General features: G+C 42.0%; 2 protein-coding genes across 2 annotated transcripts; both read left to right on the top strand.

The window, feature by feature from the left end:
- The first annotated feature begins 548 nt into the window (after positions 1 to 548).
- LOC133442529 (reticulon-2-like) lies at positions 549 to 4,259 on the top strand. Its single transcript, XM_061720535.1, has 5 exons — positions 549 to 803; positions 1,503 to 1,556; positions 1,965 to 2,537; positions 3,932 to 4,138; positions 4,237 to 4,259. The coding sequence occupies exons 1-5, from the start codon at positions 773 to 775 to the stop codon at positions 4,257 to 4,259; spliced, it is 888 nt and encodes a 295-aa protein (XP_061576519.1). The 5' UTR covers positions 549 to 772.
- Positions 4,260 to 5,488: 1,229 nt separating this feature from the next.
- On the top strand, positions 5,489 to 15,559 carry LOC133441766 (reticulon-2-like). Its single transcript, XM_061719393.1, has 7 exons — positions 5,489 to 5,628; positions 8,407 to 8,614; positions 10,460 to 10,598; positions 12,498 to 12,567; positions 12,654 to 12,700; positions 12,786 to 12,844; positions 14,748 to 15,559. Exons 1-7 carry the CDS (start codon positions 5,589 to 5,591, stop codon positions 14,821 to 14,823), a joined length of 639 nt encoding a protein of 212 aa, XP_061575377.1. The 5' UTR covers positions 5,489 to 5,588; the 3' UTR covers positions 14,824 to 15,559.
- The last annotated feature ends 1,195 nt before the right edge of the window (positions 15,560 to 16,754 follow it).

Raw genomic sequence — 16,754 nt, 5'->3', positions numbered from 1 at the left:
TAGGACTTTAAATAGATGCATGGCCTGAAAAGATGCCAGCAATTGCTTCACCTGCTAGAAATATCAGTTTCACAGTTAGACACTACTGCCCCCTACTTAGTCATTGTTCAACAGACCGTATCTCCAGCTACTCCTTAAATTATTTATACAGAGGTTTTTATTATTAAGTTTAGTTAGATTTGTTCATAACCAGAAAATAATAGAAGATGGCTGGAAGATGGCATTTAGGGGCAGGTGAAGCAGTCTTAGAAGATGGTTTGTTTTGTTTTGAAGTGAGGCTTCAGTTTGTTGTTGTGCGCTGAAATGCATTCCTCTCAGTGCATCTTTTGTATATGCTGATATTTTACAGTATAAATGAATTATCATTTCCTGTCTTACATTGCGCTCCTAAGAGAGCCCGACCAGAGACCACATGATTAAGGATAAGCAGGCGACGATTGTCTATGAATGGATGATAACAACAAGCTCACACAGGCAGCGGTGCTCCTCGCCCTCTGCTGTCGAGTGCTCTCCTTTCACTGCAGTCACAGCGATGCAAATTACAAGATGCTGATGGGAGGGAGCAGATGGGAGGATGGTGGAGCGAGGCAGGGCGGGGCTGCTGAGCCACAGAGGCAGGAGAGGCAGGAAGCTGCTTAACAGACGACCAAGGAGCAGGGAGGAGGAGGAGGAAGAGGAAGAGAGTGAATGCAAAGGACGTGAGTGCCGGCAGTAGAGGAGGGAGGGGGGGGGGCTTCCAGACTGGACAGGCCCAGCAATGCCTTAATGGAGTATGGGCCAGGTTTTAGGATTCTCCCACTGCCGTGAGTCTGTTTTTGTTTTGCCTCCATCTGTGTTTGTGTGCTGTGGCTCTGCACTGCTCCATCCCTCCACACCACTGTCATGCATATTCCAGCTCAGGGTGTTTGGCTACTGCCTGCTATGAGCATCGTTAGCTCAGCTTCTCTTCCTCTCCTGCTTCTCGCCTTGATAAACACATGGCTGAATAGATGGCTGCAGCAGAAAAGCGGGCTTGTTTTGTTGTCATGATCTTGCATTGATTTTTTTTCTTCTTCCAGGTGTGTGTTTGGCTGCACACGGGAAGCTCTGCACTCAGGAGTATTTGTCCACAAAACGCTTCTCTTGTCCTTTTATATTCGTGTTTTATTTCATGTCCGTTCATCTCATGGACAAAAAGATTGCAGTAGCTGGCTATTTGCTTATGCTGACATACGTGCAGAAGATAATATGCTGCATTCAGGCTCTGCCTGGCTGGTTTTCCAACTTTATAATGTCACGCAGGCTATCTAATGTAATGAAGGCCGTTTATTGCTGCCAGAATAACTCAGGGTTCAGTGATCTACGGTATAATCGTAAAGACAGTAATGGTTTTTCAGTGTTTCTCAGGGCTTTTGTGTTGTTGTGCATCTGTTCTGAACAACTGAGAGCAACGCTGTTTAGACTAATGTGATGAAGCTGTCAATCATGACCTATGTGATGCATGGGAAACTGTCTTTTTCCAGAGGAATATGGCTCTGTGGCTTCCACCCCAGACTCCACGCCACCGTGCACCGATGGTAAGAAGCTCTTCACACTCTCCATCCATCCATTTGGATACATCTGTGGTGTAACTCCTGTAAAGTCTATGATGAAGATCCACAAGTAAGGATGAAAGTGCTGTTATACTTCTGGAATAAGAGCTTTCTTTTAGTCTTTTCAAAGAAGGTTTCAATCCTAAGATAGCAGATTTAATTTTTCCTCCCTGAGATCATCTGACAAATCCATTTATCAAAAGCAAAAGTGCTTTCCAGGCACGGTGCTGAACTATTATCACACAGCTGCAGCAGAGCTTTTAAATACATGAGCTGCTCAGTGTTGAGATTATTGCTCTGCCCAGACTCGTTCTGCTTTCTGGTTTTTTTTTCTATGGACATTTGAGTGATCTTCTTTTATTTTCTTTTTCTTTTTTCTTTGTCTCCATTCAGGTGGAAATGAGGAGTCGGAGATATACGAGCTGCAAACCGCCAGAGAGTGGTCGGACGATGAGGAGACTGGCGATCCGGACGACGACGATGGGCTGGCTTCATCCCCGTCCGTGTGGGGCACCCCGCGTCAGAACTCCTTCGAGCTGACTTTCTCTTACATCGCCATCGCCGATGCCGAGGCAGTGGGGCCATCGCGACACCACCGTGACCGACGCAGGGTCGGCCCTCGGGCAGGTCGCACCCCTTTGATCCGTACAGACACGCTGGAAACACTGTTGGACTCCCCCGATGTAGACTGGGACCCGCAAGCCTTCCTCGGTCAAGAGGAAGAAGAGGAAACATCTGACAGGACAGACCAGGAGAGGGTCGAGGCGAGGACAGGGAGTCCTGGGGGACGAAGGGAAAGGGATCCGATTGGGACTATTACAGATCAGCCCTCTCCTCAGAACCTGGACCCAGAAACTCAAGAGAGAAACTCACACGTCCCAAGAGAGGAGAGTGAAGGCCAGAACGTCCAACCTCCCTCTGAGACCCAGTCATCTCAGCAACAGAGCCCCTCAGAGTTGATTCAGGGTGAGAAATACAAGATACAGATTTTGGGAATAAAATAGAGGATTTATTTATGTTTTGTAAAAAGAAAAGCGTTTTTTTCCCCAAATTTTCACCTCATAAAATTGAAAACTTAAGTATTGTGGATTCTGGACTGTCTTGGTTTCGAGTCAAATAGCTTGTTAGCAGTTATGGAGTTTATTTCAGTGTTATGTGATGTATGTAATACCCACTACTAGGGCTGGGCGATATGGACCAAAAGTCATATCTCGATATTTTCTAGCTAAATGGCGATACTCGATATATATCTCGATATTTTTTCTGTTTTTGGGGTTTCCCCCAAAGCATTATAGCATAGCATCTCTGTTAGCTTCATTTTTTTCTGAGGCAAACCCTTAAAGAAACAGTCAGTTTTAATACAAAGCCTCGTGCCAAATGTCACACAGGTACCTTTTATTAACAGAGGTCTGCACAATATCAAAATGTATAAAACAAATGAAATAAAAATAAACTGCCTGCATATATAGAATAAAAATGCTTCTTGAAGAAAATAAAACAAATATCCCTTTCCTGCATAACAATTACATTAAAATACACTGTGCAATTAATACAATGTAGACAGTAACAGGCAGACTTTTCCACTGAGGTTGACAGTTGTGCAAATAACAAAACATTTGTGTAAATCTCAAATAAAACATTCAAGTCAATTTGTCACAAAATAAGGTATATCAAAATCATTAAAAAAAAATGTAAAAAAAAAAAAAATGTTTTTTTTTTTTTTTTTTTTTTTAATCGATATAAACGATATTGTCTGGTACCATATCGTATTTGAAAATATATCGATATATATTAACATCTCGATATATCGCCCAGCCCTACCCACTACTTTACCTCTAATCAGAGTGAAATTCTTCAGTAAATAGGAAAAAGTCTGGTTTTATTTCTCTAGTAGTATTTGGGTTTCAGTGGTCTTTCAGTTCATTTGCTGTCTGCAGTCATCTGTATGCTTTTATACGCCCAGAGCTGATTATAAAGACTTACATGACCTTTGTTCATGAAGCATACATCATTTGATTTAGTCATAACGACTTAATCAAAAAGTCAGAGAGTTCTAATTTTAAAAAAAAGGACCCAGAAGAGTTTACGACCTCTCTCTGCATGGAAACGTCCCGGCATCTTATCATCTGATTTTCCAGTTGATTTAGTGGATGTCATGCTATTCAAAACAGACCATAAATCAAATACAGGGCACATTATTATATACCTCTCTGGTGAAGTCAACCCAGGAACTAAGTCAGCTTATTTACAGTAGAATTCTGAACGTAATGCTTTTTAAAAAAAATGTTATTCCACAGTCACGGAAGTGTGATTTATGCAGTGATCTCATCCCCACAGTGATTTCATCCTCTGTTTTCCAGCAGCGATGGCCTCACCAGCCCCTGAACCTGAATCTCCCATCACCAGGGAAACCATTTCAGTCAAGTTACTCACATCTGTGCGACCCAGAGGCCCAGCGGGTTCAGCCGCTGTCGTTGGCTTCAACTCTCAGGAACAGCTGGTCAGCGATCACTGGTTTTCAGCAGTCGACCTAACAGAAGACCAGGCGACATGCACCTTCATAGGAGGTACAAAATTATCCCCCACTTATGTTGATATGAGTTAATTTCCTTGACTGCCATTCCTCTTCATCCCTCCATCTCTCCATCTTTGTCTTTGCTCAAAGAGATCCTTCCACTCGGCAGATAAATCAATGCTTTAATCAAAGACAATATCAGATTTCACTCCCAGCATGCACCTTCAGGCACATGCAGACAAAGACGGCCTGCCGGAAGCCCTGGCTGTCCACGCATCTCCATAGTAACTCTCTCTCCCGGGATTTTTTGGAATGACTGGCTGATTGTGAGGAAAGCATTCCTGGCTCGGGCCGACTTTTTTTGACTGGCCCTCCATTGGAGCCGTCGGCGTGTTTGAAGTTTACACAGAGAGAGAGGGGGTTTGTTTATATGCAGATTTGTGGGAGTTTGTTGGCAGTTTCTAAGGCTCAAAGAGACTCAGAGAAAGGGAGCCCAAGAGATAAGACTCAGTTTTCTAGCTTGACGACACTTAAAGAGGAATGTTGCTGTATCAGAATGGAGCTTAGGCTTATTTTAGGTGACGTAGGGGGGCCGTAAACCCCCAGACTGTTGATGAATGCGTAGTCAGGCTAATGACAAAGTTTAAGGTGAGATCACATAATGTATACCTGCTGGAGCAGCATGCTTCTTTTATTTGTTGTTTTTGCCTGGGAAGGGTATCAAACTGGAAAGCCTTTTTTGGGAGGGCTTTAAATGGCGTTGACTATACTCTTTATTTAAAAAGTGTGTTGATTTATTATTTTGGTTATGTGCTGGTTGTGTTAAAACAATAAAACCTTAAAAACTTTCTTGATTTGCGCAAAAAGGGGTGTTAAGATGAACCTGTATGGCTTAAAAGAAATGCTAAGTTTCAAATTTTATTATTTTATTTACTTGATCTGTGTATTTCGTTCGGTTGTTTCAGTATTCACATATTTTGCTGCATTTCAAATACACAAACAAGCAATCAAATTTACAGAAAAGTATCAGAATAGGAGTTTTTACAAGATTATTAAGATGTTATTGAGAAGAATTTTCAAGCACAAAAAAAAAATCATGTGGGATAAATGTAAAATAAGCTGCTCTTATGTTTCTTGTCAGCATTACACGCACAGAAGGATTGGGCTCGGTGACATGAAAGAAAATTGATCCAGGTTCTCCTGTGTCAAGTGCTGAATGATACTTAATTCTGAAAACCAGTCCTAATCTGGCTTTAAATTAATGCGTGAACTCATTCAGTTCACTTCAATTTGTGATTGAATTAGACAAAAGTGACTGAATTGCGAATAATCCCGTCATGCATGCAGCTTTATGAATCTTGGAGGAGTAGTGGGCGGTGCTGCAAACAAGATTATTTTGGGCTGTCAGGCCTTTGGAGTGCTGAGTGAGCAGTGGGTCGCCAAAAACAGCTCAGAGGGGCAAGGGGAGTACAGCGGGGACACAGAGAGGAACAGACGGTGTCATGGGAGACTCTGGAGACGGAACCAAAATGGCCAGTAAAGGTGAGAGATTCGGCATTCAAGTAAAAGCGGATCATATCGCCCCTTTGGGTGTTTAAAGTGACTGACAACCCCCTGCAAAAAGTTTCGATTTATGTTCAAACCAAGCGGCAGGGAGGTGGAAGAACAGACGGAAAACAACATCTTGAGCAGCAGATTCATGAGCTTTGGTGTTGAGGAGTAAAGGCCACTTTCTCTTATCAGTTTACAAACCGGGTCTCTGGAGACGACAGCACCCGCATGTGTGTTTGACTTCAGACCGATGGGCTGCAGACGAAGCTCAATAGTGTCTCTATCAGTGGTTTAATTCTAATGAGCACCTGCCATTCAAATGAGTTTAACCTGTGCTGTTGTGCTGCCGCTGGCAGACAGTCGGCATCGGGTCTAGCAGCTTTGGCGTCGGGGTTATCTTATGTCTTTGTGTTTACGCTTGAGGCTGAAAAGCATGTAAAAAGTATTTTATTTTGGAGTAATTTGACGTTTTTTGGGGCTTTTTTGGACATGGTTTTGATCCGAATGACCTGAGTGAAGTGAAATGAATTTAGAGCTTAGAACTACAATTAGTCATCTTGAAATAAAGACTCAATATGCCACATTATTCATCTTTGTGTTGGTGAATTAACTGGATTGTTAGTTAAATGCCTTGTTGCAAAAGAAATGTGATTTTTGTGAGCAGCTCACGCATCTAAGCAATAATTAACGGCGATCACTGCTCATTGGTTACTGATCGTCTTGATCGCCACCATCTCCACCCACGACTTCAGTAGGAAGTAGGACGTTAGTATGGCTGAAAAGTAAGATCTTTTATGTAGACATAAGGAAATAACGTCAACTTGTAACAGAAAAAAGGTGACAAATGTCTTGTTTAAAAAAAAAAGAAGCGCTTTTATGTAGCCTACTGATGCTGAGATGATCACCATCATCATCCGGCCATTTATGTTAGAATAAGGACAGGTATTCTGGCATACACCAGCACCTTTATCTTTCTTTTTTTTAGACACTCACATGCTTATTTAGAAATTTATCATTGGAACCTTTTTTTTTTTTTTAAATCGCTGCAATACCATTGCGTAAAGATTATTTTATTTTGTTTGTATCACCTGAAATGCTCTTACCTTAAAAACAGTCATTATCAGTGGCCCTAGCTAAGTGTTTGTACTCTTGGCTTCGCTTCAGTGACGAGGCGGGACCCGGTCTCGTGATCTGGAGGTGTCTGAGGAAATGGCATTGTAGTTTTTAATTGTACGTTTTTCAAAACCTCGTGACTCCCGTAGGTTTTGCCAACATCTCCGGCCCGACTTTTACGCCTTCGCTCCCCGAAGGTCGAGGCTGCTCTGACTCATGAGCTGACTGGGAAGTGCACGGCGCATTGTTTTGGGTGTGAATAACAAGTCACTAGACAGGTATTGTTTAAACATTGAGATGTGGATGAGTTAAGACATTAAAATGTCATTGTTTAAAATACACCCTCTAAAACATGACAGCTTTTTTTAACATCCAATAAAACCTTTTATTTCTCTGTCTCTAAAGGAAACAGAAGCACAAAATAAGTATTCAAGGTGTTGAAACCTCTGCTCTAAGCTGCTTTGCTATTTTATTTATAAGTATTTTGAAAATATATTGCTCTTATGGCTTGAAAGGTGAAAGCCTGTTCTGAGTTGTTTAAAGAAATGGTTTCTGGACTTTGTTACTTTTGATTAAAACCTGGAAAGTGTCTGTTTTAAATGCTTATTCCACGCCCTCTGCTGCTGTAATGCAAGTTTTATTATTCCAGTGGTATCGTCACAAGGGTTTAAAATATGCTTCGCCTCCTATAGATGAATCATGTCCATGCCTTTCACTGCTGCATCGCTGCTCCGCTGTGGTATAAGTATAGCTAGTTCTGCCGTCCGTGTCTTTTTGTTATTACGTAAACCTTTTCTCCAGATTAGACCTCTCTGGGACCAAAGTGTTGTTTTATTACTGCTGCTTCTATATTATGATGATAAAGTGGTCACATACCGGATGTCTGAGTATCTCTTTCACAGACTGACAGTCGCTAACACATGGGACAGGTGTGCTCCAGGGTCATCGTGGGTATTAATTGTGTGTGGCAGCGTTTATAAATAGCCCACCTGCTGCCTGCGCACTCTGTTCAAAGAGGCTTCCCTGTATTCCTCTGCTGAGACTCAGCGTTTCACTGAAACAAAGGCACAAAGACCTCCCTCTGTCTGAGCACAGAGGACCAGAGAGCGCCTTGTTGGTACACAGCTGTTAACAACTACTGCTGTTCTTTAAAGATGGAAATGCAAAGTTTTTCTTTCCCATAAACAAGTCAGATGTAGAAATGAAAGTTCTCCAGTCTAGTAGGGCATGACTCTGTGGATGCCTGAGTCTCCGTGGCAGCTTTTTTGCCAGATGATAGAGAGAGAACCCAACGGGGTGTGGAGAGATGGCTGCTGACGGCCTGACGTCTGACGGCAGGTGCTGTGAAAGGCTGCATTTAAACTCTCCTCGACTGCTCGCTCCCTTCTCTTATTTGATGTCTAAATTTAGTCGAGGCCGAAGCCTGACGTGTCCCTGCACTCTAGCAGCTGAATGTTTTTTTTCCCATTTGAGGCTTGAAATTCATCTTTGTCTAATGTTTTTTCTACCTCTCTGACCTTCATCCTGTCCCCTTGAGCTGGTGCACGCTCCTTTTATGCCTCTCCCCAAAAATAAAGTCACCGAGGAGTTAATGTGATGTTTTTGTTTTGTACCATTTATGACCTTCTTCCTCCAACCACCTGCCTCGTGTTTCAGTGATGGATCTGATCTACTGGAAGGATACGGAGAGAACCGGTGTGGTGCTCACAGGGATAGTGGTGGGCTTACTGTCCTTGTTCCAGCTCAGCATCATCACCGTGGTCTCCACGGTCTCCCTGGCGGTCATGTGCTTCACCATCTCAGTGCGCATCTACTACCAGCTCCTTCACGCCCTCAGCTGGGGAGATGGACAACATCCCTTCAAGTAAGATCTCATTATTTTGTAAAGAACTTCCTTTTTTCTTTTTTTTCATAGTCCATCCATCCATCCATCCTTTCATTACCTTCCAATTATCTGAGTTGGGGTCATTCGGAGCAGCACCCTTAGTTAGAAGGCCCAGATCTCCCTCTCCCTAGCCAGCTCTCCAAGTTCCCCGGCAAGCTAAGACATGAAATCTCTCCAGCAGGTCCTGGGTCTGCCTTAGGGTCTCCAGTTGGACAAAACACCTCTCCAAGGAGGCTTCCAGGAGGCATCGTAACCATATGTCCAAATCACCTGAGCTGGTTGATCTCAGTGTGGAGGAGCAGCGGTTTAACCACAAGCTCTTCTCAGATAAGAGAACTATCTCTAGTCCCTCCACCGTTTGTTTTTAAACATTGTGAACAGAAATGCTGACGAAGGACAGCAGTGACAGTCCAGCTCCCACCTGCAACAAATATGACAAACAACACAGTGGAATCCCTGTTGCAAATCCACAAAGCACGTAAAGCACTTTAAAGGAGCATGAGGCTCCTTTTAAGAAATGAGACTCTCTAGCGCCACCCTTCACCACGACGGCCGTTGGGGGTACTGCAGCCAACAGTGAAGCCGGCACGGGAGAACTGGGAGAACGCACATGCAGCGTCATGTGACGTCACATCCGCAGCCCAGCGTGGGAAATTCGGGACCGAATTGCAGCACATTTTGCAGCACACAGCCTGTTCAAGGCAACGGAGAGATACACTAGAGGGCTCATTCTTTTGGGTTTGGAACGCTTCATCTGACATTATTACTAGAAAACTTAAAATGTATACAGATTTTTTTCATAAATCCTGCCACAATCCGGCCTCAAGCTCCTTTAACAGATTCCCATGCCTCCTCCAGAACTCTAGTAGGGGTACCGACTCAGTCCACATTTCCAGAGACAGGACAGAACTAGCATTGTTCCACCTGAATTCTGAGCTTCAACTGTCAACTCTGCTCTCTTCTCCATCGCCCAGGCGTAGACCTTCAAAGGGAGGCTGTGGACTGTGATGCCTGTAACAGAACAGCCCCTCACAGCCTCCCTTCTCCAAAAAAGGGACCCTTGACTCATGACTGTAAGACCCACATGTGTTGCAGCCTCACAACATGTAAAACCTTCAAGAAGTCAAGGCGAACCATATCCACTTTCAGAAAACTGCTACCATAACACCATCTTGCCCATTTGAGCCCAGGTAGATGAGTCTATCTACGGACTTCTTCTGTAGAAGATGTTTTGGTGCGTTAGAGTCAAGTCAAGATCCACAGCAGGTCCTTTGCTGTACAAAACAGAGATATGCTTTCTGAACCACCTGATGGTTCACCAGAATCTTCTGTGAGCCGATCAGAAGTCACGTTCCATGGCCACTTGAGGGTATTCATCCTTCTCTTTGACATATCTATAAAATTAAGGTTAATTTTCTCAACTTTTGCAGATTCCTGTTAAAAATACTAAAAAGAAAATTGTTAATACTTAACTTTTGATCAGCTATACCTTTTTTTCATGGATGAAATGTCAGGTTTTTGTGACTGATTAGCAGGAAAACCCAGGCAATAACACCAAAACATTAAAAAAAATAACATTTGCTGAACATGACATGACAAAAAAAAAACTAATGTAAAACACAACACTCACAGGTGAAACAGCAGATGTATATGCTCAGACTTGAACATGAATAACTCAACATAATAATTATTTGATGTGGTTTATCTATTACAGAGGTATAACCGAGGCAAGTAGAGTAGTGGCAGAGTTCAAAAGTAATGATGTCTGTTGTTGATGTTTTAAAGCATCTTTTGTCCTGTTTTGGTTGTCTCTGTTTTTTAAAGGTCGTATTTGGACCTGGACATCAGTTTCACTGGAGAGCACGCTGACTGCCTCATGCGGAAAGCCATCGTAATGACTCTGTCTGCCGCTGACACGATGAAGAACCTCTTTTTTGTTGGAAACCTTTTTGAATCCCTAAAGGTAAGCTACGCTGGCAAATGAAGCTTGTGCGTGCGTGTGCGTGCGTAGTCCAGGCTCTTGGTAACTATCTGAATGAGCTGTCTGTAAAGCTTCTCTGCACATCATCTTCTCATTAACCCACACATCAGTCCATCACTGTTTTCTTTTATTTTGCTGGATCTTCTGTCATCTCCCGTCCTTCATCATTCCAGTTCCCCCCATCCCTGGAAATGACAGCTCTCCCTTCCTCACAATACTCTTAAATAATGCCAACAGCAAAGACAGCCGCTGTCACTTCTAGTTACATGTACAGCCGCTGTTACTCATTTGGAAAATGAGTTGTCACCTTCATTTTAAGTTGGCGTCATAAAAAGCTTGGTCTTTTCATTTATTCTGTCCCCTTTGGCCTCTCTGTTGTACACCTTCCTTTTTATCACAGTATACAAATATTTAAAAAGATACAGTCTAGCTGAGATGAGGTATAAGAAACCACTTGCTGGTTTAGACCAGTGGTTCCCAAACTGTGTGCCTTGAGGCAAGTCCAAGTGTGCCGTGGGATTTTGTGACAACCATAGCCTACTGCAATATAGTATACAACTAGACAAAAATAATTATTTTAATTTACTATATACTACTTTGAATGCACTCATTCCATAATACAGAGGCAAACTCTTTATCTAAAAACTATTTTTAAAAATCCTCCTGAAATGGGTGTGTTTGATGAAGCCCAATTTGATAAAGTTTGAATATTTTTGTGAAGTATTTTGTTAATAAATATTTCATGAGTAGAATAGTTGTCTTTGTCATATCTTATTTGGCATTAGTAAATAATAAACTTAACAAATAAACAGATGATATTAGTGATAACACGTGTTATAAGGCTATTTTGCACAATAGGTGTGCCTTGAAATTTTTATTTGTCCTTTGGTGTGCCTTGGGCACAGAAAGTTTGGGAACCACTGGTTTAGACGATGTTACTGTTGTTAGCTCAGAGAGCTCATGAGGACACAAACAGTCCAGCCGCAAAGGTCTCGCAGTCGTTTCCACAGCTGCTCCACTCCAGGACACATCAGAGACACCAGTGGGAAAAATGCCATGAATTTTCTTTCCTGTAGAAACATTTTAGTTGTGTACAAGTTAAACGAATACATAACTCACCAGAGCTACGACTCTTAAATCATCCTGGCTGCAGTGCTGAAAAGGAGCTGGGCTCGTTCTCATTTTCCGTCATCAGTGGTGAATAATAAACACGTCTAAGTTTTCTTTAAACGCTGCATCGACCTTCAGTGTTATGTAATATGTAATATGTACGGCTGGTGATGCTGAAATAAACATTGTACACATGTATTTATATCAGTATCAGATTTACGTTTAATTCCATCCTTAATGTAATTATAGCATTTAAGAGCAGTATTAACACATTTACCTTAAATGTAAGTCAGTGTGAGCTCACTGAGCCCCTTAATCCCGGGACCTCCTGGTCTCAACTCTGACCTGGCCGGTATGTGAAATGACACACAGGAGTCCGTACGCCGAGACCCCGGGATAAGCTGGAGTCTCTTTCCACGTGAGACAGGGGTGTCCCGTATCAGGGCAGCTGGATCCCATTTGCAGGGACCGAGACTTAAGCTGAAAACCCATATCCATATTAGGAGTCTTATATTTGTAGCATCTCCTCTCCATCCAGGAGGGGTGACATCAGTGTGGATGGTTTTAATGCTTTCTGCATTCGCTACAGTATTCATGACACAATACAGTCTGTGCTACTGAAACATGATGGGCTCCTTTCTGAGGGAATGACATTTAAACTTGATGAAGAAGTGTCACTGGAGGGTTTTATTGACATTTGCCTGCAGCTTTGATGGAAGTTAGTAAATCTCTTTGCAGCTGATTCTCTGTTTCTGCTTTTCTTGTTCTTAGTTCCTCTTTCTGCTGTACCTCGTGACGTACCTGGGGCACCTGTGCAATGGCCTTACTCTGCTCATCATCAGTAAGAAACACATTTCGTCACTCGTCACGGTTTTAATTTGGCTCACATGTGACCTAACTTGCTTTTCTACCTTTCCTCCTCTCCAGGTGTGATTGTTTTATTTTCCCTGCCACTTTTCTATCAGCGGCGTCAGGTAATTAATCTCGACACTGGCACATGAAATGATGCATAACTCCCACAACCGCGTGATTTGTTTTGTCGTAACTGTGACATGACAGGAGGAAATGGACGGCTACATTGCAAAAGTCCAGGGCCGCATTGACAGCATCAAGGACACGTGAGTATGGCGCCACCTCATGGCGCAAAGATGTCAGTAGCACAGCACCACATTGGAGATCCCGTCCTGGCCTAACCCTACTCCAGCAACAACTACTTACAGACGACAAACATTGTGTGTGACTGTGTTTGTGTAGTGACATCAGTCAGCCTGCAGCGGTGGGTTTGTGGTTTATTGTACTCGTCCTGGGCTGTTTGGATCAAGCAAGCGAGTCTTTAAATTAGGGCTGTGCAATTAATCGATTTTAAATCTAAATCGGATTTATTAATCAAGACGATGTTAAAAAAAGGAAAATCGGAAAATCGATTTTCCTCTCTCTTTTTCATATACCGTAGCTGGAAAAGAAGAAGAGAGCTGTCTGCATTACAGACAGAGCTCGTCTAGTCATCTTTGTTTGATCAAGAAAATTGTAAATGTTGTCACTTTACTAAACTCAAGGAGGATTTACTGTATCTTTCAATTGCACTTCATTCCCAATAGGGAAATTTGTTTGCTATTTTTCTTTAAAAATAAAGATAAAATATTTGAAACAATTTATTCCATAGTCTTTTGTAGTTTTACCAAAAAAATCAAAATCGAAATTGAAAAATCGGGTTTTCAGAGAAAAAAAATCAGGATTTTATTTTTGTCCAAAATCGCCCATCCCTACTTTAAATAGAAAGTTCAAATAATATCATCGATCCATTATCAGGCAAACAAGTCATACCAAAATATAATGATTTAAAGGAACTCAAAGTTTAAATAAATGTTGATAAATCTGAGCCCACATGAACCTGTGGCTATCTCGTTGGAATATTTGAACACCCCATCATAACTTGTGAACAAGAACTTAAACATCACCACCCGAGGCAGCACCTGAGAACTGTGCTCTTGCATTTGTCGCTGCTGCTTCAGACTCGGCTCAGAGCTGAAGGTGTTGGTTTGGTGGCGCTAGCAGGAAGCACATCATACACACACAGCTCTAGTGGAACGATAATCAGCCTTACTCCAACAAAGCGATTCAATTACGTCAACAATATTCAGAGGCAGAGGGGAATGCAAGTAATGAATCATCAATCTCCATATGAAATCATTGTTTCGATTCTCTTCATTCATAGAATTACTGCTCAAATCGAACCTGTTTGTGGGATTCAGAGGTCGGGTAGGATGAGTCGAAACATGATGCTGAATGATGGAAGGGGTACACATTTCTCATGTCTGATTCAATCATTTGCATCAAAACAAGGTTTGAAGTGTTAATAAGACAGACATTATCTGAGGTATGCCCATTAAACCACAAAACTGAACCTTTGCATTTCAAAAAAAGATTGCTTCATGGATGTCATGTGGCTTTCTTTAAAGTCCAGGATTATCTGCATTTGTCCTAAGAGGCTTAAGCATGACAGTGTTTGCAGGGGGTTATCATGTATGATGACTCCCTGCCAGATACTCAGCTCATGCTGCACAGTAGACAGTCGTGGGATGGTGGATAAAGAGCACTGTTAATTCAGAGCACGTGTGCTGATCTGATTGTTTTATCATCTGCTGCTGGTACATATACCCTCTTCTTTTGTTTTTGTAGCCAACAACAGGTATTTTTCATTGAGCATTTGATTGTTTTTCAAATGAAAGAACAAGTTGAAACAACATACCTGGTTGCTTTGAGCTGAAAACAACTTACACCCCAAACGCCTGCTTGTCCACTTTACATTTATCATTGATGTCAAAGAAAATGTCCTCTTTATCTCTGCAATATTCAATATTGATGAAGTTGTGCGTGAAGTCTCCTAATAAAAGGAAGGTACCTGTGACTTTTTCTGCAGCTTCAGCTACAAACGACACATTATAGCTCAGTTCTGCATTATTGGTACTGACTTGTTAACTCACAGAAGAGCTAACGTCCCTGTCTTTCTCGTTCCTGTAGTCTGCAAAGACTCGCCACGGGTGGCGGCCCTCCAGCTGACTCAACTCCTGGCGGTGCCAAGCCCAAAGGCCAGTAAACACTTGTGGACGCCGACTCTCAGAGACGCTACCAGTTACAGACGGTCACTCGGATGTCTTACTCACCAGTCTGCACTCAGAGCTCCAGAGGACAATGCTCCAGACTCTGGGAATGGGAAGGGGGGGTCGTTTAAAACAGCAATGATGAAGATGACATGTGGTACTGTATTCTCTTACTGTATCCAAGTATTTAAGTTCTAGCGAGTAGAAGACGGGGTTGAGATCATTGTGCACCATGAAACCAAGTTGTAACAATCCTGGATGAAACATTTGCTGCTGTTGTCAGAGAGGGACATTACCTTTTAGAAATTTTGTTTTTTTTAAAACGAATTGAAAAAAAAAAAAAAAACAGACTCAAGAAGTGTCTTAGATGGAGCTGTCGTCCAAATGAGGTACCAAGACCACAAGTGGGAAGTTCTCACACCGACAGCGATACACCTGGGAACAGGGAAGTGAGTTGTTACGGTGATTTATATGATAAGACAAAAAAAAACAAACAGGGTTAATCAGTAACCGTGGCAGCATAAAACTGGAAGCATGTGTGAGCACATGCACATTTCTGAATGCATATTCATTGTCATGACTGTTTCTCTGTGTGTCTGCAAGTGTGTGTGTGTGAGAGAGAGTTTGAGTGTGTGTCTCATTCGTGACATCGTGCTGAAAGTACATATGAAAGTACATATGAAAGTCCTGCCCACAAACCATTAAAGTCACAATTCTTCTTTATTTTCCAAATCGTTCTGTTTCTTTTCACCCCTATATTTATTCATTTTCATTCACACCACTCGCTTTATTTGTTTATTTCATTGCTTACACCGGTTGGGTGTTGCTTTCTTGCATTTTTTTTTAGATGTTTTAGAAGTTGAAATTATTCCAGGAAGACAGATGAGCTCATTCATTGCTCTGGATCGTAAGTGGAGCAAAATCACATCATCGGTCAACAACAGAAGGTGAGGAGGATGTTGGGTGAGGTTAAGATTAAAAAAAAAAAAAAAAAAACATCCCTGTGTTCTGTTTATCTTCAGCATTGGAGGAAACGTGTCGGTACTGTATGTTGGCGTGAAATACAGCAGGTGCCTTTTTAACTGCAGCTTGTAGTGCATGATCTGATTCAAAGTACTCAAAACAGATTACAGCAGCTTCTCTCCCCACAAGCCACTCCTCATGTTTACCGGACCATTCGCTCCTGGAGAAGGAAGTTTTGTATGCGTACATGACTTGTGTGTTATCCATGTGTAAAAGGTATCTTATACACAACTGTAAGTACATCAGTTTTAGGAATAATTAAATTATTCAAGACATTCGGCCCATGGTTTCTTTCGGCCGATGCTTGAAAGCCTGGATTTGGTTGGTTTGCCTTATTTCCTCATGTGTCTTGCTGAGGAGCGTTGGTATGTTAACGGATGTGAAACCACAAACATGAAGGCATGTTAGACTCAGACGTCATCAGCTGCCTATTGCTGATGGACAATAGTTGCCTCACTGTATGTGTTTGCGCACTAACCCAAATAAATATGTCGTTTTGAATTTCTTGAAAAACAGAAGACGAGTGTCAACATGGACTGACACTGTATGTTCCCAAGCATCTGTCATGTCACATTTAAGCAAAACTGCTGTTGATCCAGGGAAATGTTCATAGATCTGTCTCACTGAGACCACTAGATGTTTGGATTTTATTATTTTTTTCCAAGTAAAAGCTTGTTTCAACAAAAGTTCAAATGCTGCATAAAAAAGAAATAAAAACAATTGTATTATCGTTTTAATTCCATATTCAATTGAAAACAGTAGAAATATAACATATGACATGTTTCTTTGGGGGGGGTGGGGGGGGGGGTGATGCCAAGAACACATTTCAGAAACATCGGGGTAGAGGCAAGTTTAATACATGAGGTCTTAAAATGACGCTACACCATCAAACTATGCGCAGAAT

Source organism: Cololabis saira, chromosome 4 (genome assembly GCF_033807715.1).
Source record: "Cololabis saira isolate AMF1-May2022 chromosome 4, fColSai1.1, whole genome shotgun sequence".
Classification (NCBI taxonomy): Eukaryota; Metazoa; Chordata; class Actinopteri; order Beloniformes; family Belonidae; genus Cololabis; species Cololabis saira.
The sequence above is the reverse complement of the archived record's forward strand: the minus strand, read 5'-3'. Positions and strand labels throughout refer to the sequence as shown.

What these genes read in the sequence shown, in the direction of transcription:
- LOC133442529 (XM_061720535.1), top strand. Translation starts at nt 773, where the DNA reads ATGGGCCAGGTTTTAGGATTCTCCCACTGCC. An exon ending in TTTAGGATTCTCCCACTGCC is followed by an intron (nt 804 to 1,502) that starts GTGAGTCTGTTT and finishes GTCTTTTTCCAG; the next exon opens with AGGAATATGGCTCTGTGGCT. An exon ending in GACATGCACCTTCATAGGAG is followed by an intron (nt 4,139 to 4,236) that starts GTACAAAATTAT and finishes CTTTGCTCAAAG; the next exon opens with AGATCCTTCCACTCGGCAGA.
- LOC133441766 (XM_061719393.1), top strand. Translation starts at nt 5,589, where the DNA reads ATGGGAGACTCTGGAGACGGAACCAAAATGGCCAGTAAAG. An exon ending in TTTTCTATCAGCGGCGTCAG is followed by an intron (nt 12,701 to 12,785) that starts GTAATTAATCTC and finishes GTGACATGACAG; the next exon opens with GAGGAAATGGACGGCTACAT. An exon ending in ATTGACAGCATCAAGGACAC is followed by an intron (nt 12,845 to 14,747) that starts GTGAGTATGGCG and finishes TCGTTCCTGTAG; the next exon opens with TCTGCAAAGACTCGCCACGG.